At 35.2% G+C, this 25,984-nt stretch overlaps 1 protein-coding gene and 1 non-coding gene across 7 annotated transcripts in view; both read left to right on the forward strand.

Annotated features, from left to right (window-relative positions):
* NAV3 (neuron navigator 3) overlaps positions 1-25,984 on the forward strand; it is an 894,692-nt gene that overhangs the window by 506,967 nt on the left and 361,741 nt on the right. For 4 of the 6 annotated variants that reach the window (XM_058308465.2, XM_058308466.2, XM_058308467.2 and 1 more), the window contains exon 1: positions 10,366-11,253. The exons of the other annotated variants lie outside the window; for them this stretch is intronic. In XM_058308465.2, the coding sequence (XP_058164448.1) occupies positions 11,011-11,253 (243 nt within the window). In that variant the 5' untranslated portion in view covers positions 10,366-11,010. Of the gene's footprint in view, positions 1-10,365; positions 11,254-25,984 lie in introns of those variants that run through there. 6 annotated transcript variants of the gene reach the window in all.
* On the forward strand, positions 23,659-23,764 carry LOC111759032 (U6 spliceosomal RNA). Its single transcript, XR_002793130.1, has one exon. It is a non-coding gene; the product is annotated as a U6 spliceosomal RNA (small nuclear RNA).

Genomic DNA, 25,984 nt, shown 5'->3' on the forward strand with positions numbered 1-25,984 from the left:
AATGAAGATTTTTAAACCAAGGTTCCTAAGTGTCAAATGTCCTCTTCTATTAGATGAAAATCAAGCTTATCACCCACTACTTATTATCAGATTATCAACAAAATTCTCTATATTCTCTTTTCTTTTAAATTTGTGGCTTTACTCCAATTCATTAAAAAAAAAGGATTGAATTTTTTAAAAGATTAATTTTAGAAGCCAAACTTAGTTATCCATTTTTCCTACTCTTACCCTTGCCCCTCCCCTGTATACCTTATAAAAACCTTGTAGAAGCACTGTGGAGGAATTACAAAACAAACAAACAAATGAAGAAAAACAGTACTCTGCAAAAATATGTGGTACAAGGGGAAAATGAAGAAAACAAAACAGAGATATGAAGCAAAACAATTTAGCCTTACTAAATTTTCATGTTGTAAAATAGAAACCACTCATAGATATACTATATTGATAATGGTAAGAAAGAAACATGATTTTCCAGTTATTGCTTATATTTTATTTCTGTTTAATAAATTGACTAGATGCATTTCTGGACTATTGAGCACAGGGCCACTGTTTACAGCTAGGTAGTTTGGGTACTGCACAGCTCCAGGTCTGGAAGTTGCTGTACCTGAAGTTAGAGCCCTGAGCTTGTCTATTCAGTGGAATAAATAAGTGCTTGAATTGTTATGTGATTTCTGTTGCTTCCCATTTAAATGTAGCCACAATCTTTCCTTAAAGTGACCTGATGATATTTTATTTATAGTTAATAAATATAGACCAAGCAGCTGAATAACATAAAAACTTAGAATAATCAGTGAATAATAATCAGACCTCATATTTTTCATTCTCACAATTCTTAATTCACCATTTTTATGTTTATGTCTTCATGTAGGTTGAATAACACATTCTTGCTGACTTTCTCAAGATTCTCAGTTCCTTGCCCTTCTCTCTCTCTCACTCTCTCCTTTTTCTGTCACATGCACACACACACATTTTAAAATATTCCCAGTCTTCCTAGCAAAATGCTGCATGACCTGATAAAGACTACCACTGTAAAGCTATTGATTTGGATGGCTTTCTTGGGTGGTCTCCTCGTATGACTCTGAAAGATAACTATGTCCGAAACCTTAGAAACTTTGCTGGACTAAAGGAAATATCTCCTGATCACAAGCAAAAATGTATTTTAACTCATTTTGGGGGTTAAAATCATAGTCTATAATTTTGACACTCTATATTAAAACATAAAATTAAATAAGTAAAACAATTAGTAAAGATTAAATAGAGAACTTAGGAAAGATTTCTTTCAATTCCTGAAAGAAACCTGATATGCCTTCAAGTATATCTGAAATAAAACAGGGATGGTTAACACTTAAACTCTGAAAGGCTAAGAATAGCAGCGAAATATCATGCCTTAGGATGCCTGGAGGTAAGAATGTGTAATATTACAAGCTATACATACAAATTCTTCTCAATTATAGGCTACAACTTTTGCAAACAGCATTCTTACTGATGCTTTTTCAAAAGTTTTTTCTTTTGCTGTACCAACCCTCTATTTTAGCTACTTTTAAATTGCCTATAATATGCAAAAAAACATGTGAAAGTAGTAACATTGGCAGGGGAACAGTAGTAGAACAGATACTCTTAACAAATTATATATTTTTATGTATGTTTACATGGCTAAAACAATGATTTGATGTTATTTCTCAGTACCAAATTCTCATGAGTTGGTTTTAAGAATCTTTTCTCTACCTTTGTAGTACAGTGCATTTTTGCACATGTATGATAAATATATTTCTTTCAGGTATAACTATTTTTAAAGTTGCTAATGTTTTATTGGAATATTCATTTACATTTGTAAGTTCTACTGTCTTATTGACGCACTGAAATTCATCTGGCTAACCTATTCAAGTGATTTCTTTTTAATAAAATGGCTGTCCCTTTTCCAGATATGTATGTCTTTGACTCTGGGGTTGATACTCTAAAAGTGAGAGTATCAATGTGCAGTTCCATTTCAAAGCTTACTACATTTGCTTTTCATTGTACTTTTTATTAAGAGGCCTTATGAATTTGATGGATTTTACTTGCTCAATCAACTACATTAGCAGCATATTGTCAGAAAGTCTGCAAGATGGCAAATATATGCCATAGAGAAAATATAATGTTTCTAACTCTCCTTAGATGTTCATCATTTTAGTGGGTATTGTGTGCATTTCCAAAAATCTGTGAACTGTTTTATTATTGCCTCCTCTGAACTCACCACCTGCCTTTATGTTTTAGCCAGCTGGTTTACCTTCCCGTTCCCCCGATTCAAAACCACAATAAAGGCACATCTTGGTTTATTGCCCCTCTCAAATATACTGTATGGTTAACATTTCTTTAATCATCAAAATTTCCCCAGATATCTGAAAAACTTATGCCATTGGGAATTCTGGAAAGAAAAGTCTAAAACAGACCTCAATGTTTTAAGTGTTTTAAGCCAGGTCTGAGCAATAGTTTTAACTCCTTACTCACTATATCTTATCATATTTTGCACTATTTAAAATTTCACATTAAATCTGAGAAAACAATCTAATCCAATCAATCAGACATTTTGCAACCTGTCCCTACAAATGATTTCTTCTCTAGGTTTAAAGGCAGTTTACAACTAGATGAAGAAGTATAAACAATCAAAAGAAAGTTCTTGAGATTCAGTGTGAAACTAATAACACCTAATATGTTTTTAGGATGAATTGGGGAAAAAAACAAAAACAGAATTAAGAATATGACTCTTGACTTAAGTTTCTAACTACTACAGATGAACAGAAATTATATTTATCCCCCTATACTAAATAACTAGAAATTGAACAAAAATATATAGGCAGGATAGGACTTTGATCTCTAAGAGAGGGATAATAAAAAGAGAAAACCTACTGTGTTACAAGTTTACTTCCTGGAGGCACTATCCAAACCAGATAAAATGCATGGGAAATCCATACAGAGTCCAGTGGTTGTGATGAGTGGTGGAGACAGACAGAAAAATTTAGAAGGTCTAGAGGAGTAAAATTTTGGGGGAAGAGTTCCAGAGAGGAAAGAACTGCACAGAGAAAGAGAGAACACACTGGATGCTTACATAGGAGTCCATTCCATTTTTGACAGAGGATGAATCTATACATGTAAGAGAGTAAACTACCAAAGGCTGAGGAAAGAACTAGCTGAAGGTAGTAGGACAAAAAATTCCTAGAGATTACACAGGGCATGGAATAATTGATATTCTTCCTAGACCTGGTAGAGAGATTGCTCATTACATGAGGTATTTGGTAGTCCACAAAGTCTAACATTAGGTGTAAGGTTAATTTAACCCTAGACTAAAAGCTTCTCTGAACCTGTTTTAACATAGCTTATAAGAAAAACATCTCAAAAGTAACTTGTGTGTCATTACAAAGTCAAGTCTACTTGAAATCCAGACATACCAATGTAAAATTCAAAATGTCTGTCACCCAATAAAAAATTTTCAGGCGTGTTAAAGTATATGAAAAACAGTATAATATTACTCATAACCAAAAAAAAAAAAGAGAGAGATTAGAACCACACCCAAAAATGACCAATATGGAATTAGCAGACAAGAATTATGTTAATGTGATAGTGCCATGTCAGTTGGCCCTACTTTGGAGTTTGTGTTTCTGTGTGATGGAGCAGGACTCAGATGTGATCTTTGTTTACAAACCTCTCCAGTTACTTTTACCCAATTTGTAGTTGGCGCTGGGGTTTAGTGTATATCCAGGTGACCTGAATCTCTGGATGGACCATGTGATAGCCAGGCCCTGAGCCTCAACAGACTTGCAACTCCTGCACTCTGGTTTATTGGACTTACCCCACTCAGCTAACATGGAGGTGAAGAAGGTCAATCACCACACCAGGGAGCCAAGAGTGCCTACAACTGAAAAGCAGGAGAATTGCATCCAGCATCCATGTGGAATCTAAGCCCCCTCTTGATATAGATGTGGAGTGGACACAACCATTCCAAGGTCCACAGGATGGAGGAATAGAGTATGGATGAGAGTGGACTTACTGATATTCTATTCATGAACTATTGTGATTAATAACTGAAGAAAATGTGGCATTGGTGTGGAGAAAGTGGCCATGGTGGCTGCTGGGTGTAGGGAGTGGGAGGAAGAGATGTGATGTGGGGGCGTTTTCGGGACTTGGAGTTGTCCTGGTGATGCTGCAGGGACAGCTACCGGACATTGTATGTCCTCCCATGGCCCACTGGGTGGACTGTGGGAGAGTGTGGGCTATGGTGTGGACCATTGACCACGAGGTGCAGCGGTGCTCAGAGATGTATTCACCAAATGCAATGAATGTCTCATGATGATGGAGGAGGTTGTTGTTATGGGGGGAGGAGGGTGGGGGATATATGGGGACCTCATATTTTTTGAATGTAACATTAAAAAAATAAAGACAAAAACAGAATTATGTTAATTATTGTAAATTCATTCCACATGCTTAACAAGATAAAAGAAAACATAAATATGATGAGCAAAATTGTAGATATTAAAGAGAACTAAATGGAACTTTTAGAGAAGAAAAATACAGTGTCTGAAATTAAAAGAGATGGAATAGATTAACAGCAGATTAGGCACTGCAGAAATAAAGATCAGAACTTAAAGACTTAATAAGAGAAGTTAACCGAAGTTAAAATTATGCACAGAGAGTAAAAAAGGACATACAATAGCAGGTTATTAGTAAAATGTGGGGCAAAAGCAAGTGGCTCTACAGATGTGCAGTTGAATTCCTAGAAAGAAAGGAGGAACAGGAAAAATAAAATTGAACCAAAGAATGCAGAAAAAGGTGATAAAAAAGAAAAAAAGAACAAACAAACAAATTGAAAGATGGTAGATTTAACCCAATTATAATTATAATCAAATGGAAATAGTTTAACACTAAACTGAATAAAAGAGCAAGATGAAATATGTACTGCCTATAGGACATTCTTTAATTATAAAGATACAGATTAAAAGTGTAAAGGTATGAAAAATTATGCCAAATATTAATCAAAAGACGTATCAAACTATCATACAAAGTAGACTTAAAATAAGGAATATTAACAAAGATACAAAGGGACTTCCCCTTCTGTATTAATGTGGTCAGTTCAACAAAAATATATATATCTCTAGATGTGTATAAAGCCAATATTAGAGTTTCAAAATACACAAAAGCAAAACCTAATAACCTTGTCAAAAGGCAATTTTAAGAGAACAGAAAGATTTCAAGAACAGTGAGGGGTCTGAGATTTTATGCTATGTGCAAGCTAAGAAGTAACTTGGCACATGTTCATGGACATTAGCTGAAGATACGAGACTCTTTGTTAAGAGACCAAGGACAGAATATTATGCACAGTGATAGCAGCTGGCGGAGTGCCATTATCTTTTTGTGCCAGTTTTCCAAGCTCCAGTTTCCTTCTGGTAACATGATAAGGGCTAGGCGATGCTGTGGTATAGAGTTACAGGAGAGGAACCTTGAGCTTGTTCAACCCAAATCTTTTATAATTGACTGCAAGCAAGACTGTCTAACTTTTCTTCTCAGAGGGATATATTATCTTTATTATAATGGACAGTAAACAGGTATACATTTTGCACCAAACTAAAACACCACCTCTATCTTCCAAGGCTGTTTGCTGCTTAAGATTTTTGAGAAGATAGTTCAGAACAAATGTATTTGTAGGATATTTGCTTATAAGACTGCAAAAAGATGGGATCCATGGAGAATTGTCTCCCAACAAGGCAAACTATTGACAAGGAGAAAATATTTTCAAAACATGTATGTAATAAATAATATATTCACAATATATGAATGACTATTAATAATAATAGGATAAACAAAAAATGGCAACAGTTTTGAATATACCTTTCACCAAAAATTATATATTGGCAGCAATAAACACATAAAAAGATAACCAACATCAATTATTTCTTAAGACACTTTAAATTTAAATTTGCACAAACTGAAATTAGATACCACTGCACTTCACTAGAATGGCTAAAATTAAAAACTGAAAATATTAATTGTATTGGTAAGGATGTGGAGTAACTACAACTCTCATTCATTGCTGGTAGGAGTTCAAATGGTGTGTCTTGGAAAACATTTTAGCAGTTTCTTATGCAATTGAATATATACTAAACAGTCAACTCAACGATACTGCTCTGAGTTGTTTCCAAATTATTTATCCATGAGAGAAGAAAATAAATATTAAAGAGTTATATGCAAATATTTATAGAGCTTTGTTCATAATATCCCTAAACTGGAAATAACCTAAATGTTCTTAATCTGGTGAATGCATAAATAATTATGGTGTATCCATACAAATGGAATACATCTCAGCCAAAGAGGAAAAGAGCTGATACACATAACAACATGAGTAAATATAAAAATCTTTATACTAAATGAAAGAAACCAGGTACAAAACAACTGTATGATTCCAAGTATATGAAATTCTAGCAAAGACAAAATTATAGTGCCAGAAAACACAGTAGTAGTTGCACGTATGTAGAAGGAGGTTATTGACCTCAAAGGGAAATAAGAAAAGTTTTGGGAATGAAGACATCTTGATCATAGTGATGGTCACATAGAATTGATAAACTAAAATTGATTAATTCATTATATAAATTATTCCTCAGTCAAGCTGTTGAAAATAGAAATATGATTCTCCTGTATTTATTTAGTAATAATCAGAATTATCTCACCAATCATATTTGTCCTTTGGCAAGCATGTCTATAATGTTGTGGCAGTTGGTTATTCTTGCTCTAATTCCCTTACTCTTTCTCACTCATCAATAAATAGTGAGTTAGAAAATTCTCCTTTAGTGTGACTTAATTATTTATTTTGAAAATTCACTGATAATAAAATTTAACCAGGTTAGAATTCTATTATTCACCGAACTTCTATTGTGGTTTTAGAACACAGTGAGTTTCAGGAGCATTGTCACTTTTACTTTTCATTTTGGTGGGAAGAAAATCAAGTGATTTATCTCATTTTAATGTTCAGGATTTTTCCTTTGAGTTTAGTTATGTTAACCTTTATGGTCCTGGCCAAATTAATTCAGTTATGCCCCTTGACCTTACCTCTCTAATTTTTCAAAACCGTTATATCCCCTATAACATTAATAGCTAAAATTTAGAGCAGTTGCTGTATGGCAGGCTCTGTTCTAATGACAATATGTATTTTCTTTGATTCTTACAGTAATCCTGTTATCCATTTTTACAAATGAAAACTTGAAGCACAGCAACTTCCAAGTTCATACAGCGAGAAAATGGAGAAGCAGTAATTTTATTTCTTGCTTTGTGTCTTTCATCACAATAAGATCCATTATCTTTTTATATATGTTTATAATTTCTTCTGTATGTTCTCCCAGTTCTTCTTGATATCCTTGATCTCTTCCTTTATTTCATTGAGTTGATTAAGGATATTTGTTTGGACATCCTTGATTAGTTGTTCCATGTTGTGCATCTCTTCCTGGTTTTTAGTTTGTTCATGAAACTGGGCCATGAGGTTATTTTTAGTATGGCTTGTAATTTTTTGCTGATTTCTAGGCATCTGTTTATCTTGAGGGGGCCTATTCAGTTGGTTAGGTTCTCTCTCTAGTCTAAGGTTTTATTTATGCATGGTTTTGTATTAGGGGTCTTCTTTATCACTTGGTTCCACTTTTTCTATATCCTTGTAGTTGCCTGTGGTTAACAGAAAAAATATTAGATCCACAAAATAAAAGAAAACAAAGGATAGAAAGGAAAAGAAAACATTAAAAAGAAGGAAGGAAAAAGAACTTAAAAATAGACCAAAAAATAAATGAGGGGAAAATAGTAAACAAAAATAAAAATTAAAAAGGTAAAAAAAGAGACAGAACAAAAAAATAAAGGCCAGATAAGTGAGAAGAAAGAAAGACAAAACAGGGAAAGACAAAGGAAGGAAGAAAAGAAGAGAGAGAGAAAAAAGAAATAACTTAAAAAATGAGAGGAAGGAAAGAGGAAAAAAAGAAAGAAGAGGGTAAAATAATAAAAGATAAAAAGGGAGGGAAAAAATAAAGGAAAAAGTAAAAGACAAGAGAAATGGAAAGAGAAGAAAGAAAAGAAGAAAAACAGGAGAAAGGATGAAAATAAGGAAGAGAAGAAAAAAACCAAATAAGCAAAATAAAAGGAAACAAAAAATCTGGGTCTCCCTCTCAGACTACCAGGACTGGCTAGTCTCCTTTCAGGCTGCCTGTTTTGGCCAATCCATCATCCCACAATCCCGCTTTCTGCAGGTATTCAAGAGAATGGGGACGTGGCTGGGATTTAAAAAAAGACAGGCCTATCTCCCAGGCTACCAGCCTCTCCAGGTATTTATATCTGCCAACCAGTTACCTTGTTGTGGAAGGAGAGAGATTCAATGGTCGCATATGGAAGGCCAGAACTCGGTAATAATTTTGGGAAGGAAAATTTATTAATGACCAGATAGGCTGGGGAACTTTTCTGTTTAAAAACCCGAACCACAAATAGGATTTTTGGGTTCCTTTTATACAGAGGATGTAGGAGTGAGGAGTTAAATGGTGCTTTGTTTGAGTACTAGATAAACTTGAATTAACACATATTCCCCACATTCCCCATAAGCTTGAATTAACATATTTAGTTTGCATTCTCCCTGAATAAAGTCTATAGAGCCTATGTCGCTTAATTGGCTTTCCGGGACTGGAGTGGTTGGCATGGTTACGAAAGGTGGGGCTGCAGTTATTGTTTGACAATCACAGCCCAGGTTATTCATGAAGAGACGCACAGCCCCCACACAGAGCCCTTATTAACCTCACAGCCAGCCTTCCCGCCAGTACCTGGATGAAGGATGAAGGAAAAAAAGAAAACAAAACAGGAAATAGGAAAACAAAAACAAACATCCAGCTAAGTACCTTATTTTGAGCTTCATAGCGTATTTTACATAGTAAGTATGACTTTAAGCCAATTACTTATCAAATAATTTCTCAGTGCCTTTGTCTCCCACTTCTCAAAATAGTGATAAGTTGTTTTAGGATGAAAGGAGATGATAGCTAGCGGCACAGAGTAAATCCTCTGTAATAAGTTAATTGATTTTTCTTGCCCTTGCTGGTTGGTGTGATTTCATATCATTAGTCAAGAGTGGCTACTATTTCCAACCCTATATTTCAAACCTAGTGAGATGATATTGTCTAATATACAAACAATGTTTCAAAATAAAAGACATTATTGAATGTAAATACTATTTTTCAATTTGATTGAACCATAAATTATCTTTTATCTCTGATTTACTACTTCCTACCTAAAAGTACACAGTAGTCTATAGAGGGTGGAAACAGTAGCCAAAAGAAATAATTTATTTACTATAGTGAGACGTTTTCCATAATAATTGTTATGATGTTGATAATCGTCACCATTTACCAAGTTTATGTAAGTGGCCGCTCTTTTTTTTTTCAGGGAACTCCCCTTACACTTTTGCAACTTCTTACCATATTTGATAAACCCAACATATTTTCTAAAGAAAATAAAGGGAAATATAAGAGTAAATCTGTCTATGCCTTGCAGAATTCTTTAACAGAAACATAATAAATGTAAAATCAAAATAATTCTTTTTGTTAGATAGAGAAATTGCTATTGAAATCTCAAAACTGTCACGTAAAAGTGAGTTTTACTAAGTAATGGAGAAACTTCTCTCTGTATCCATCATCTACATGTAATTACTTCCAGTACAGTGATGTGTGTACCTTAGAGTTTTCTTACAAATTTACCCCTTGCTTTTCTTCTAGGTCCTGACATGCTTTTACCAAAAACAGAACAAAATCTAATTATAATAATTTTATGAATAGGAGTAGTCATTGATCTTTGGATAGTTTTTAGAAGCTTAGGATTTCAAAGCAGACTTAATCATATTGATCTACTATTATTTTAAATGGTTTTTAAAGTTAAGTAAATAATTCTTGGTCAAATTACTCTGTGTATCACAGTCTTAGTTATCCTTTCTATAAAGTGAAGAAAGTGAATATGCTATTCATTGAGTAATTCCAATGATTAAATGTTATCTTGCATAGAAAATGCTTGGTTAGTAACTGCTATGCAGTGCTTTCCACGTAAGTATTGGCTGTGACTATTTTTATCATTATCATTATTAAATTTAGAAACACTGATTACTGTATGTCTGGTGTCCTGCTCTAAGTATTTGCTGTATTTTCATAACCTAGGCACAGGCATTGTCTGCTGAATGATTTAGCAGTGTTAGCTAGTTGCACTATTGTATGAATTCGACCTGATTTCATGGGATGAAACAGAATAAACACCCTGGCTCATGGCTGTCAGGAGTGAAAAATAGCTGGAAATCAGACAAACAGCTTCATTGCTGAGATTGTTTCCGGGCTAAAAGTTCTTCCAACAGCTGTTTGTTTTGGCCATTAATCGTGTCCATTTCTCTCTTTTTGATTTTTTTTAAAGCTGAGGGGAAATAGGATTTTCTTTTTTAAAAAAATGTAGGCTGGTTATTTCTAAAGTCAGGAAGAACTCCTGTCCTTCCACTGTTGTGGTCTACTGGTTTCTTTGACAGTTGGACTAAGGGCTTTCCTTTTGTTTGTTTTTTCTCTCTCTCTTTTTTAATCTTAATGATCAGACTCAGACTGCTGTAGTGAGAAGAAAAAGCAAAACTAGGAGCTCCAATCCCAGAGAAAGAACTTTATAGCAGTTACCTTCAAGAAAAGTTTACTCCCCAAAGGAGTATTTAGTATTTCAGACACTGAATCACTGCCGAGAGAGAGAGAGAGAGAGAGAGAGACAGAGAGAGAGAGAGAGAGAGAGAATGTGAATCTGAGCCAGCAAAAAAGATACTTAAATAAAGATGAAGGGAAGTTTCGCCTTTTCCTGAAAGTAATATTATTAGCTTAAAAAAAAAAAAAAAAGGAGGATGACTGCTAGTTTTGTTTAAAGTTTTTGCTCTGGAAATACTAAAGTTGGAGTCTACCAGACTGAGGTTTGAAGCATTTTCTTTGGCAGCAAGAAGATACTTTTATAGAAGTTATGCCTGTACTTGGGGTTGCCTCAAAACTGAGGCAGCCAGCTGTTGGGTCAAAGCCTGTTCATACTGCTCTTCCGATACCAAATCTTGGCACCACTGGGTCACAGCACTGTTCTTCGAGACCTTTGGAACTGCCTGGAACAGAAAGCTCAATGCTTTCTTGTCAGATCACATTAAAATCAACCTGTGAATTTGGAGAGGAGAAAGCCCTGCAAGGAAAAGCCAAGGAGACAGAAGACAGTAAGGTTAGTGGTGAAAGTTACCTACAGACTTAGATGGCTCATGCAAATTTTCTTTTAGGCAAAATAGAAAGCATGCTGTGAAATGGGGACTAGTAGAAGAACACTGGTGTTAGAAATTATGTCGTTTGAACAGCTGAAAAGCTGAATACTTGGTCTATGTAAAATCTGTGTTTATAGTTTATTGTTGATGCGAAAGTCATGAACAAAATTATCTGAATATGCTTATTTTGGAATCACTTGGCACTACTTGTTGGTGAAGTACCTATTAGTCCTAGATATCACTATAATACTGATAAGCATAACCAATCACAGATGTGAAAAGAGGGCACCTATTTTCCAAACATATTACAATATAAAGAAAGGTTTATTTGTATTAACCCATATAGATGCCATCACTTTTCTCAGAATGCCATTTGCAGTTTAAACAATCTATGTTAGAAAATTTACTTCCTAGGTGTCTTAATTTGTTGCCATGTGAGGAAAAATGAAATATAATTTTCCTTGATACTGTTCATTTGTTTGGATTTTCACTTGTAAATTGAAACCCTACTGTTTTACTTCTTACTGACATCTTTTTTAGTCCTTTGATTTATGATATTTTATTATTCCTTTTGTGTGTTAAGAAAGCATTGATTGTCTTCAGTAAGAAATATCTGTTTAAAAAGTATTTGATTTTAATCTTATGGTTCTCAGTCCAAAGTGAGCAATTCAGGGTAAAAGTAAGAAAGTGTGCATTACTAACCAAAAAAACCTTTTAAAATCTTTAACTTTCTATACATAAAATTATTTTCTATTGTTCTTCGTACTCCAATGACTTGCCTGGTTTATCTGGAAAGAACAGATAAACTCATTTTGTTTGGTGACCATGGCTGTCATTTCTGAAGGTTTAGTCAAACTTCTCCTTTGCTAAATGGCCTTGGCCCAAGACTTGACCACTATGAGTACTGTTTTCAATAGAATTTTGGTTGATCTCCTTGGTTAGCAAACATATCAATCAAACATATGATATTCCAATAAGTCTCTGTGGTAAGCAATGTTGTACTTATAGGAATGTTTTTACCATGCCACTTATCAGATTAAAACCTTTTTCAAATGTAAAGTATGCCTGGTCAGCATTTTGGAATATTTCAAAATGTTAGAAAAAATATAGAGATTTTTGTAAACTTGAAAAAAAAAAACTGAAGAAAATAGGAAAAATAGTCAAGGTAGTTTTGTTAGACAGACTTAGATTTGACTGCAAAGAGTAAAATAAAATAGCTTAACAAAATTTTATTTCTTTTTGATGTAAAGAGCTAGAGGTAAGCAGTCCCTGGCCGATAGAGTGACTACATGAAATTGTCAGGGAACCAGACTCTCTATGTTACCCAGTGTCATTCATTTTTGTATTCTCCTAAAGTCTTGTATGGATAACTGAGCTCCATTATTAGCAAGAAGGAGAAAGGAGATTAAAAAGATGCACCCTGTTTCATTAAGGAATTTTCCACATCTCATTGGTTTGTATATAGTCCCAAGACCATGTAGCTGCAATGGACACTAGAAAATATAGTGTTTATTCCTGGAAGTCATATGTCCAGCTAAACTCAGCTATTTCTAAGGTAGAAGAAGGAATGGATAATATCCACAATATATGACTCATTAAGAAACATTTATGTGGGGTACTTTGCTAGTCCCTGCACCAAACAGCCTTACAGTCTTGTTAGAACAAGTCTATGTATGACAACATCAGAAGTGTGTCCTCAATCCAGCATTTCCTTCTCTATCCCTGTTTTTGATTAGTGTGAATACCACCATTCCACTCATCCAATCTCAAATTCCCTAGGCTAATATTTGGTGATATATATCCTTTCCTCATATCCCTCAATTTGCTAAAAATTGTAGATTTCAGTTCTGAATTATATATTGGATATATCCCCTTCTATACATCCTCATTGCCAGCACGCATTCATTGGTCCTTGCTACATTTTCTTTAAATTATTGTAATAATTCTAAATTGATCTCCTCTCTTCTCTGTCCCTTAACTGTCATCTGTCCAGCACATTCACCATCCTGCTTAATCAAAAAACGTTAATAACTTCTTATACCTTATAAATTTTTTTATCCAGGCAGACTGTATATCAATTACTGTTACCTTCTCATCTTTCTCCTCCACATTTTCCACTTTCTCAATCATAGCTCCATCTGTCCACTATATCTCAGATGTCTCCTGCAAGGATAACCCAAGTTATCTAGACTGCATAGAGACTCACATTTGTTCCAGACTCCACATATCTCAAGGGTTTATAATTTCCCTAGTTACCTCTTGGTCTGATTTCTTACCTTTTTTTTTTGAGTTTTCTAATATTGCTTCTCTTATGGCTTTATTCTTCCTTTCTGCCTGGGCATTCATCCAAAAGGCGAGCAGAGTCACTTTGCCTTGGAAATATTCCTTAAGAATCTAGGAATAATGGGTTGGGAAAGAAGGTCCTCTTTTGCCACAGCTCAGCCAACTATATGCAATTTAGCATTAGACATCTCTGTACATGGAAGTTCCTCACTAGCAATCACTCCTCAATTATTAGCCTCCTTCCACCATGGTCTGTCACCTCTTTTACCCCTACTCTCATTTCTAACTCCCCAGTTTTGGGACCATTCACACCTTGCCTCCTGAACTATTTATATAAACTCAAAATAATTTTTCAATATTATAAAAAGAAATTTATCACACAATGCTCAGCTCACATTTCAAGGAAGGCATTATTACCCACATGTTACACAGACATGAAGTGGGGCTTGGAGAGAGTAGGAGACACTCACAATCAGACTGCTGAGTACCAAAATCCAGATTTCAAATCCAAGTATAATACTTGGCCTTTCTCCCTTTTTCACATTCTACTCTCTGTCTCCCATGATATAGTTGCAGTATTTTTTCTAGGTATAAACTATCCTTCAAATCTCACCCACAAGACTCATTTCAAAAGTAAAAGGAAAGTATAAACAAATGGGTGTGGAGGTTAAAAGGAAGGAGAGTTTACGTTCAGTTAGGGAGAGCTAAAGAAACCTCTTGAAAGAGTAGTGGCATTTATGTACATGTTTAATGTAGGAAAATCACTCCACTAGTTATAAGAGCGATCAGGGTAGGGATTATTTCTTACTGTTTTGGTCATATTATGCTAGCGCTATCTTTGGAAACAGAAGATGCTCAACAGCTTTAGGTAAATTTAATGTTTTTTAAAAACCCAAGTAGCAATATAAACAAGCAAATATATTATGTGCTTAGTAAGTGCTACTGAGCGAAAATCTTTCCACAATATTTTCTAATTGAGACTTGTTCTATTTGGATGGAGAATTCAGAAACGGCTTTAGTAAGGAGCTGGAATTTAATGGGAGATAAGACTCAGGTATAGTAGAGAATAAAACTCTTTTATATTTAAAGAAAAGGTTTCATACAAGAATTCCCAGGGAGTAAACCATTATATTTGGAAGAGAATATTTATGGAAAGGAACAGAGTTGGGTAACATGGAATCAGACTTTATTAGATAGAATATGGGGAAGAAAAAATTACTCTGGCAAGGATATTTAGAAGTCATAGCAAACAATAACTACAATTATAGAAGAGTCATTTAAGTTCAGTACCAGGCCACTTTATTTGGAGTGCTCATTTGATCCTCAAAATAGCCTTCTAATATAGGTTATACTTGTCTCTGTTTTACAGATCAGGAAACTGAGGCTCAGAGATATTAAGTTACTTGCCAGTATTCCACTACTAGAGTGTGGTACAAGGTGGATTCAAACTGATGCTGTCTGATTTGAGAAGATTTACTCTAAACCAATAAACTAAAGTGCAGCAAATAACAACTTCCACTGGGATTGAGGCAGGGGTGATGGGGGAGAGAATAGTTGACTTAAACTCAATTTATAAGTAGAATACTAGGGTTTGATTTAAGTATTAAATTAACATTGCTAGTGAATAGCAAATAAATCATGGGCTGTTCTCAAGTGCCTAGAATTATAAGAAGAAATCAGGCTGACACATGATCTCTACTGAATTGCCTGAATAACAAAAATTAACAAAAGGATCCCTACAATAGCAGCCTAGCAGCAGATGTCAATAGAGTGGATTTGCCGGCTCTGGCCTCCAGCTGTTTCCTTCTTGGAGAAGATGCCTGACTGCTGACGACTGTAGACACTCCTGTTGGCTTGTTCACATGGTAGAGCTTCCAGAGCTGGCCAGGTCTACAGCTGCAAAGGTCAGCTCATGGGTCCCTAGATGATTCTGTCTTCCTTGCCTGTTTCTGCTATGCTTGCATATTTGCTTATTCTTCTTTAAAGATAAATGATTATTTATTTTTCCTGTAACAACTCATACTCCAAGTTCCACAGCTCAACTGTTATGGTCTTTTTTATTAATTTTTAATTTTTATTGAAGTATATCATTCATGCATGAACACACATAAACCATAAGTGTATAGTAAAGATTGTGAACTTACAAAATAAACATCCATAACATCACACAGGGGTCTCATACATCACCCCTCCACCAACTCTTGGCATTGTTGTGAAACATTTGTTACAAACAATGCAAGAGCATCATCAAAATATTACTACCAACTATAGTCCTTGTCTTATATTTAGTGTATTTTCTCCCAAACTCATGCTATTTTTTAAAAATATATTTTTGTTACAGATACTGTGAACTTGCAAAACAATCATACAGATGTTTAGATTTCCCATACAACCCCACACCCTGGTAGAACATTTGTTACAGATTATGAGACAATATCATCAGATTATTACCACCAATCATGGTCCATAGCATACATTTGGCACACTTTTTCCATACACCTCCGTTATCAACACAGTACAGCTTTGGCATTGATGCAAGAATATTATAGTATTGCTGTTAACCATAGTCTATAGGTCACACCAATTGTAGTTTTCCCATGTTTCTCCATATTCCCATCACCCTGCAATAGTAATGTACATCTTCTCTAGCTTGCAGAAGGACTCCTGCATTTGTACCCTTAACCACATTTCGCAACTGTCTCTGGGTTCCCTGTGTTATTCAGTCCCTAGATTATACTTTAGCTTTCTTTCTCTTGACATTTACTTCCCCAGACTAACTTTTTCAGTCACAATCCCAATTATAAACAATTTGCTACTCACTATAATGTGTTACCGTCAACTCTATCCATCTCCACACTTTTACAGTCAAGTTAATGAAAACTTCTACATACGTTAAGCATCCATAGTTCTTCTCAACCCTCCTCTATCTCCTAATAACCTATACTCTAGGTTTTAAGTCCATGTGTTTATTATCTGTATTTAGTGCATATTAATGAGATCATGCAATATTTGTCCTTTTGTGTCTGGCTTACTTCACTTAGTATAATGTCTTAAAGACTTATCCATGTTATCACATATATCCCCATTTCATTTCTTCTTACTGTGACATAGTATTTCATCATATGTATATACCACATTTATCCATTTATTCGTGGATTCCATCTTTTGGCAATTCACTTGGGTGGTTTCCATCTTTTGGCAATTGTGAACAACACTATGAATGTTGGTATGGAGATGTCTGTTCGTGTCATAGTTTTTAGTTCTTCTGGATATATTCCTTGTAGAGAAATTGCTGGATGATATGGCAGTTCTATATTTAGCTTCCTAAGGAACCACCAAACTGTCTTCCACAAAGGCTGCACCATTTTCACTCCCACCAACAGTGAAGAACTGTTCCTATTTCTCTATATCCTCTCCAGCACTTTTTGTTGTCTGTTTTCTTAATAATGACCATTCTATGTGGTGTTAGATGTTATCTCATTGTTGTTTTAATTTGCATTTCCCTAATAACTAGTGATATGGAACATTTTTTCATGTGCTTTTTGGCCATTTGTATTTCCTCTTTGGAGAAATGTCTATTTAAATCTTTTGCCCATTTTTTATTGGATTGCTTGCTCTTTTATTGTTGAGTTGTATGATCTTTTTATATAGAATGGAAATCAAAGCCTTATAGGATAAGTGGTTTCCAAATATTTTCTCCCATCAACTGGGCTGCCTTTTCATCTTCTTGATGAAGTCCTTTGAAACACAGAAATGTTTAAGTTTGAGGAGATTCCATTTATCCGTGTTTTCTTTTGTTGCTCATGCTTTTGGTGTAAGGTTTAAGAATCCACCATCTACTGCCAGGTCTTGAAGAGGTCTCCCTACATTTTCTTTTAGGAGTCTTATTGTACTTGCTTTTATATTTAGGTCTTTGATCCATTTTGAGTTAATTTTTGTATAAGGTATGAGGTAGGGGTCTTTGGCTATGGATATCCAGTTCTCCCAACAACATTTGTTGAATAAACTGTTCTCCCCAGCTGGAAGGACTTGACAGACTTGTCAAAAATCACTTGGCCATAGATGCGAGGGTCTGTTTCTGAACCATCAGTTCAGTGTCATTGGTCTATGTGTCTATCTTTATGCCAATACCATGCTGATTTTACACTGTAGCTACGTAATATGATTTAAAGTTTGGAAGTGAGAGTCTTCCAACTTCACTTTCCCTTTTTAAGATGTTTGTGGCTATTTGGGGCTTCTTACCCTTCTAGATAAATTTGATAATTATGTTTCCCATTTGCTTAAAAAATGCTGGTGGAATTTTTATTGGGATTGCATTGAATCTGTATATCAATTTGGGTAGAATTGACATCTTAAAGATATTTAGTCTTCCAAACCATGAGCATGGAATGTTCTTCCAATTATGTAGGTCTTTTAAAATTTTTTTTAGCAATGCATTATAATTTTCTGAATACAAGTGCTTTGCATCCTTGGTTAAGTTTATTCCTAAATATTTGATTCTTTTAGTTGTTACTGTAAATGGATTTTTTTTCCCTGACTTCCTCCTCAGATTGTCATTATTAGTGTATAGAAACACTACTGATTTTTGCATATTGATCTTGTATCCTCACACTCTACTGAAATCATGTGTTAGCTCTAACAGCTTTATTGTAGGTTTTTCAGGACTTTCTAGATATACAATCATATCATCTGTGAATAGTGAAAATTTTAATTCTTCCTTTCTAATTTGGGTGCCTTTTATTTTATTTCTTGCTTGATTGCTCTTGCTAGAACCTCTAGCACTATATTGAACAACAGTGGTGACAGTGCACACTTTTATCTTCTCCCTGATCTAACAGGAAATTTTTTTATTTTTTCACCACTGAGTACAATGTTAGTTGTGGATTTTTCATATATGGCCTTTATCATGTTGAGAAAGTTTCCTTCAATTCCTATTTTTTTTACTATTTTATCAAGAAAGGATGCTGCATTTGGTCAAATGCCTTTTCTGTGTCAATTGATAAGATGTGATTTTTCTTCTTTGATTTATTAATTTGATGTATTGTGCTGATTGATGTTCTTGTGTTGTTCAGTCTTGCATGCCCAGTATGAAACCCACTTGATCATGATGGATAATTCTTTTAATGTGTTACTGGACTCGATTAGCAAGTATTTTATTGAGGATTTTTACATCTGTATTCATTAGAGAAATGGGTCTGTAATTTTCTTTTTTTGTAATATCTTTGTTTGGCTTTGTTTTTAGGGTATTATTGGTTACATAGAATGTGTTTGGTAGCATTCCTTCTTGTTCAATTTTTTTAGAAGAGCTTGGGTAAAGATTGGTATTAAATCTTCTTTGAATGCTTGATAGAATTCACTTGTGAAACCATTTGGTCCTGGGCTTTTCATTTTGTGGAGCTGTTTGATGACTATTTCAATCTCCTTACTTGTGATTGGTTTGTTGAGGTCTTCTGTGTCTTCTAATGTCTGTGTAGGTTGTTTGTACATTCCTAGGAATTTATCCATTTCATCTACATTGTCTAGTTTTTTAGCATAAAGTTGTTCATAGTATCCTCTTATGATATCTCTTATTTCTGTCAGTAGTAAGGTTCCCCTTTTCATTTTTTATTTCATTTATTTGCATCTTCTCTCTTTTTTTCCTTACTCAGGCTAGCTACGGGTTTGTCTATTTTGTTAATCTTCTTGAAGAACCAACTTATGGTTTTGTTAATTTCCTCTTTTTTTTTTTTTTCTCAGTTTCATTTATTTCTGCTCTGATCTTTGTTAACTTGCTGTTCTTTTTCTAGTTCCTCCAGTTGTACAGAGAGGTCCTTGATTTTAGCTTCTTTTTAATGTAAGCATTGAGGGCTATAAATTTTCCTCTCAACACTGCCTTTGCAGCATCCCATAGGTTCTGATATGTTGTATTCTCATTGTTATTTGTCTCGAGATAGATATTGATTTCTCTTGAAATTTCTTCTTTGACCCATTGATTATTTAAGACTGTGTTGTTTAATCTCCATATATATGTGAATTTTCACTTTATTTGCCACTTGTTGATTTCCAGGTTTATTTGATTATGATCAGATAAAGTGTTTTGTATAATCATGATTTTTTAAAATTTATTGAGATCTGCTTTGTGTCCCAAGATATGGTCTCTCCTAGAGAAAGATCCATGAGCAGTTGAAAAGAATGTATATCCTGCTGTTTTGGGGTGCAATGTTCTGTATATATCTATTAGGTTTAGTTCATTTATCATATTATGCAAGCTTTCTTTTTCTTTATTGATCTTCTGCCCAGATGTTCTGTCTAATGCTGAGTGTGGTGTATTGAAGTCTCCAACTATTATTGTAGAGATGTCTATTTCTCCCTTCAGTTTTGCCAGCGTTTCCCTCATGTATCTTGCGGCATCCTGGTTTGGTGTATATATATTTATGATTGTTATTTCTTCCTGCTGAATCATCCCTTTCATTAAGATGTAATGTTCTTCCTTGTCTTTAATAACAATTTTGCTTTTAAAGTATATATCATCTGATTTAAGTGTAAATACCCCAGCTTTTTTTTTTGGTTGCTGCATGTATGAAATATCTTTTCCCAACCTTTCACTTTCAATTTACTGGTATCCTTGGGTCTAAGCTGAGTCTCTTGCAGACAACATATAGATGGCTTATATTTTCTTATCCATTCTGCCAGTCTGTGCCTTTTGATTGGGGAGTTTAATCCATTAACATTAAAGGTTATTATTGTAAAGACAGTTCTTATTTCATCCATTTTGATTTTTGTGTTTTATCTGTCATTTTATATTTGACAGTTTTAGTTACTGTTACTGATACAGTTGTCATTTCTAGACTCTCTTCCAGGCCTCTCTGTCCTGTCTTGTCTTTTCAACCTGTAATACTCACTTTAGTATTTCCTGAAAAGCTGGTCTTTTTGTTATAGACTCTCTCAGTTTCTGTTTATCTAAATATAAATATAAATATTCTAATCTCATCCTCATTTTTAAAAGATAATCTTGCTGGGTGTAAAATCTTTGGCTGATAGTTTTTCTCCTGCAGTATCTTAAATATATCACACCACTGCCTTCTTGCCTCCATGGTTTCTGATGAGAAATTGGCACTTAATTTTATGGGATATCCCTTATATGTTATGCATTGTTTTTCACTTGCTGCTCTCAGAATTCTCTTTATCTCTGGCATTTTACATTCTGATTAGTATGTGTCTTGGACATGGTCTATTTGGATTTATTCATATGGGAGTATGTTGTGCTTCTTGGACATGAATATCTATGTCCTTCAATAGGGTTGGAAAATTTTCCACCATTATTTCTTCAAATATTCCTTCTATCCCTTTTCCCCTCTCTTCTCTTCTGGGACACCCATGACACATATGTTTGCACGTCTCTTACCATCATTTAGTTCCCTGAGGTCCTGTTCAATTTTTTCCATTCTTTTCCTCATCTGTTCTTTTGTTTGTTTGCTTTTGGAGGCTCTGACTTTGAGCTCGCCAATCCTTTCTTCTGCTTCATCAAATCTGCTCTTATATGCCTCCAGTGTATTTTTTATTTCATTTATTGCACCTTTCATTCCCATAAGACTGCAATTTTTCTATGTATGCTTTCAAATTCTTCTTTGTGTACCTCCAGTGTCTTCTTAATATCCTTAATCTCTTTAGCCATGTCATTGAATTTATTAAGGAGATTTGTTTGAACATCTAAGATTAGTTGTCTCAACTCCTTTATGTCATCTGCAGGCTATCTTGTTCCTTTAATTGGGCCATCTCTTCTTGTTTCTTGGTATGGATTGTAATTTTTCATTGGCATTTCCACATCTGGCTTGCTAGGCAGAGTCAAATGGTGGCCACTGGCTTCCCTCTGACCTGGACAGGCTCAAAGTTCAATTGTTCCTATAGGATTCTTCTTCAGCCTGCTGAATCCACTAATCAGTAGCTGAAGTTGGTGCCACACCATGTTTTCCTCCTGTTTCAATTGGGGGAAATGGAACTTCTAACTCCACAGAATAGCTCCCGAGGTGGCTTGTATGCCACAGTACCAACCTCCGTGGCATGCAGGGCTCTACTCATGATTCCTCTGTGCAGATGGGCAGTCTCCTCCTTCCACACTCTCACAGATGTTGCAGGATACTCCTCTGGTCTCCTAGGTCCTCCAACAGGTGCTTTAGGTAGCTGTGTCCACCAACTGCCTTGTTTCACAGGCTGACTCTAGGAGCCTCTTACTCTGATGCTATCTTGGCTACCTCTGTTATGGTCTTTTTAATTGTTTTTGCCTTTGTGGCCCCAATGGTATGAAGAATGTTGCAATGGCCCTTGCATTTTCTCTACTGGCAGAAGCCTCTCCTTTTTGGTACCATACATTTATTGCCTTTGAGTAGCAATCTGTAGAAATGTGACAATCTAATACATTTTTCTATTATTTTAGCTTGCACTTTACCAAGACTTTAAAGAATTGTTTATAATGCTTTTAACTGTGAAATTAAAACTGGTATAACTTTTTGGTTGTATTTTTTTGCAAGCATCAATATTATGTTGATATATGATGTGAATTTGCCAAACACTTACTTCTTAGTATCTTCCTTTCCAGTGCATGGATATCTTTTCTTCATTATAAAGAAGGCATCAAATATATTGCTTTCTGAAACTTAAAATTGATCAGTTTGTCATAAATTTTTAAGCAATTACTTATATATATATTACTGATATTTTTTACCATCATATATGCAACAGATACCCTTCACCAGTCTTGATTTTAATATATTAGATGGCGTAGTGGAAAGAATATTGGACTAGGATCTCAAAGTTGTGAATTCAACTTCTACATCTTTAAAGGAAAAATCATTTAAGCCCTTTGGACTTTAATCTCTCTATCTGTAAAAAAATAAAATGAGGATAATAGTAACCGATAAGGTTTTCCTAGTATATTTTTATTATCTAGTCCCTTTATCCTTCCTCTAGGACTTTGTCCTATCAGTTATCACATTTCTATTAGATTGTCCATGTCTTCCTCTCCAATGACTCTTTTTTTTTAAGAATTTATTTATTTATTTATTTATTTCCCCTCCGCCCCACCCCCCACCCCCACCCCAGCTGTCTGTTCTCTGTGTCTATTTGCTGTGTCTTCCTTGTCCGCTTCTGTTGTTGTCAGGGCATGGGAATCTGTGTTTCTTTTTGGCTGTGTCATCTTGTTGTGTCAGTTCTCCGTGTGTGTGGCACCATTCCTGGGCACGCTGCACTTTCCTTTCGTGCTGGGTGGCTCTCCTTACGGGGTGCACTCCTTGCCTGTGGGGCTTAGGGCATCTGTCTACCACATGGGAGGTCCGTGGTTCAAACCCTGGGCTCCTTAACCCATGTGTAGCTGGCCCACACACAGTGCTGATGTGCTCAAGGAGTGCCCCGCCATGCAGGGGTGTCCAATGACTCTTGGATCAGGATTTTTCAACTTCAGCACTGGTGGCATTTTGGACCAGATAATTCTGTGCCATGTATGTATATGTGTGGCGAGTCTATTCTGTGTATTATAGGATGTTTAGTAGCATCCCTGCCACTACCCTCTAGATACCATTAGCACTCCTACAGTTGTGACAACATAAATGTCCCCAGACTTTGCCAAATTCCCTGGGGGAGGGGCAAAACTGTCCCCAGTTGAGAATCACTACTTTAGACTCAAGTTCCCAAAATGCTCAGGTCTCTACTACTTTTCTTCATCACCATCATCATCAATTCTTTCACCCTCTTTCAGATGATCAATGTTCATTCTGCTATCGTAAGCCTTTATTTTGCTCTAGCTCTGTTGATCTCTGACATATATTCTGTTTCCCTAAAGTTCACCAATGGCTTCTGAAAAGACATCTCTTCTTGATTAGCCTTTCATCTCTTATCTTTTTTATGTTCGCAACACTTCACATCTGTTAACCACAGTTCTCTTTCTGGAAATCTCCAATATGTACTAGCAATTATGACATTGGCAGGTCAGTTCATACCTTGGTTTCTGCATCAGTAACATGAAGATAAACATATATAAACTACCACATAACATTATTGTGTGGATTAAATGAGATACTGCAAATAAACTATACGTCAAAAATAAATGTAAAGTGCTTGCTTCAGCAGCATGTACACTAAAATTGGAACATACAGAGAAGATTAGCATGACCCCTGCGCAAGGATGACATGCAAATTTGTGAAGTGTTAAAAATTATTTTCATCCCTGCCATAGGCAGGGGAGAAAGGGACACGAATCTTCATCAGTCTCTCTGGACAACTACAGTCTAGGCCTGCACAACTTGGGTATTCCACACAGCTGTGACTCTGTCCCGACACCTGGCAAAGGAGACACTTGGAGGAAGCTTCATTGTTCCCTGGTGCAATGAGGATGGCCTGAACCTCCACAACTTATAGCACCAACTACATACTTGGCTTCTACTGCACAACCAACAAGAGAGAAAGGGCAAGAAGTCCTAAACTAAAGAGAAAAAATCTGCACCCAGGAAAATACTCTAGTAAGCCAGATATAAAGACATCAATAAAAAAATTACAATCCACACCAAGAAACAGGAAACCACGGACCAGTTAAAGGAACAAGGTAAGCCTCCAGATGACATAAAGGAGTTGAGACAACTAATCATAGATGTTCTAACAAATCCTTAATAAATTCAATGAGATGGATAAAGAGATTAAGGATATTAAGAAGACAGTGGATGCACAAAATGGAGAATTTGAAAGTATACAAAGAAAAATAGCAGATCTTATGGGAATGAAAGGTGCAATAAATGAAATTTTAAAAATGTTGGAATCATAATAGCAGATTTGAGGAGGCAGAAGAAAGGATTGGTGAACTTGAAGATATGGCCTCTGAAAATGAACATATAAAAGAACAGATGAGAAAAGAATGGAAAAAATTGAACAAGGTCTCAGGGAACTAAATGATAGCAAAAGACATGCAAACATGCATGTCATGGGTGTCCCAGAAGTAGAAGAGAAAGGAAAAGGGGCAGGAGGAATATTTGAAGAAATAATGGTAGAAAATTCCCCAACCCTATTGAAGGACATAAAAAACCATGTCCAAGAAGCAGAATGTTTTCCCATCTAAAAAAAACCGAATAGACTGACTCTAGTCACATACTAATCAGAATGTCAAATGCCAAAGACAAGGAGAGAATTCTGAAAACAGCAAGAGAAAAGCAATACATAACATATAAGGAATTCCCAATAAGATTAAATGCTGATTTCTCACCAGAAACCATGGAGCAAAGAAGACAGTGGTCTGATATATTTAAGTACTACAAGAGAAAAACTTTCCACTAAGAATCTTATATCCAGCAAGGCTGTCTTTCAAAACTGAGGGTGAGATTAGAATATTCACAGATAAACAGAAACTGAGAGAATTTCTAAGCAGAGACCAGATTTGCAGGAAATACTAAAGGATGTGCTAGAGCCTGAAAAGAAAAGACAGGAGAGAGATGCCTAGAAGAAAGTCTAGAAATGAAGATTATATCAATAAAAATAACAAAGTGTCAAAAATGGTGAAAATAAAATATGACAGATAAAACTCAAATAGTCAGGAATAAATTTATCCAATGATGTAAAGCACTTGTATTCAGAAAACTGCAACTCAATGTTAAAAGAAATAAAAAAAGTCCTAAATAGCTGGAAGAACATTCTGTGCTCATGGATTGGAAGACTAAATATCATTAAGATGTAAATTCTACTCAAATTAATATACAGTTTCAATGCAATCCAGATAAAAATTCCACCAGCATTAAAGAAAAAAGTGAAAACATCAAATTTATTTGGAAGGGTAAGAAGTCCTAAATAGCCAGAAACATCACTAAATAGGAAAAGCGAACCCTCATCTCCAGACTTTAAATCTTATTACCTAGCTATAGTGGTAAAAACAGCATGGTACTGGCCTAAAGATAGCCACAATAGACCAATGGAACCAAATTTATGGATCTGAAACAGACCCTCACATGTGGTCAAGTGATTTTTGACTAGCCTGTCAAACTCACATGGCTCAGGCAAAGCAATCCAGTCAACAAATGGTGCTGAGAGAACTGGATATTCATAGCTGAAAGAAGGAAAGAGGACCCGTATCTCACACCTTATCCAAAAATTAAAAAAATTGATCAAAAACCTAAAACTAAAAGGAAGGACCATAAAACTTCTAGAAGAAATTGTAGGAAAATATCTCTAAGACCTGGTGATATGTGGTAGATTCTTAAAGGAGATAAAAGAAGGACTGAGTGGACTACTGATGTTTAATGTATGTAGACATTTGAATTAGCTTACTGTAAAAGTGTGGAAATGGATAGAGTGGTTGGTAACACAGTGAGTAACAGCTAGTTTATAAATGGGGATGTGAGTAAAAATGGTAGTCTAGAAATGTATATGCCAAATGACAAAATGCTATATAATAATCTA

Source organism: Dasypus novemcinctus, chromosome 12, assembly GCF_030445035.2.
Source record: "Dasypus novemcinctus isolate mDasNov1 chromosome 12, mDasNov1.1.hap2, whole genome shotgun sequence".
Classification (NCBI taxonomy): domain Eukaryota; kingdom Metazoa; phylum Chordata; class Mammalia; order Cingulata; family Dasypodidae; genus Dasypus; species Dasypus novemcinctus.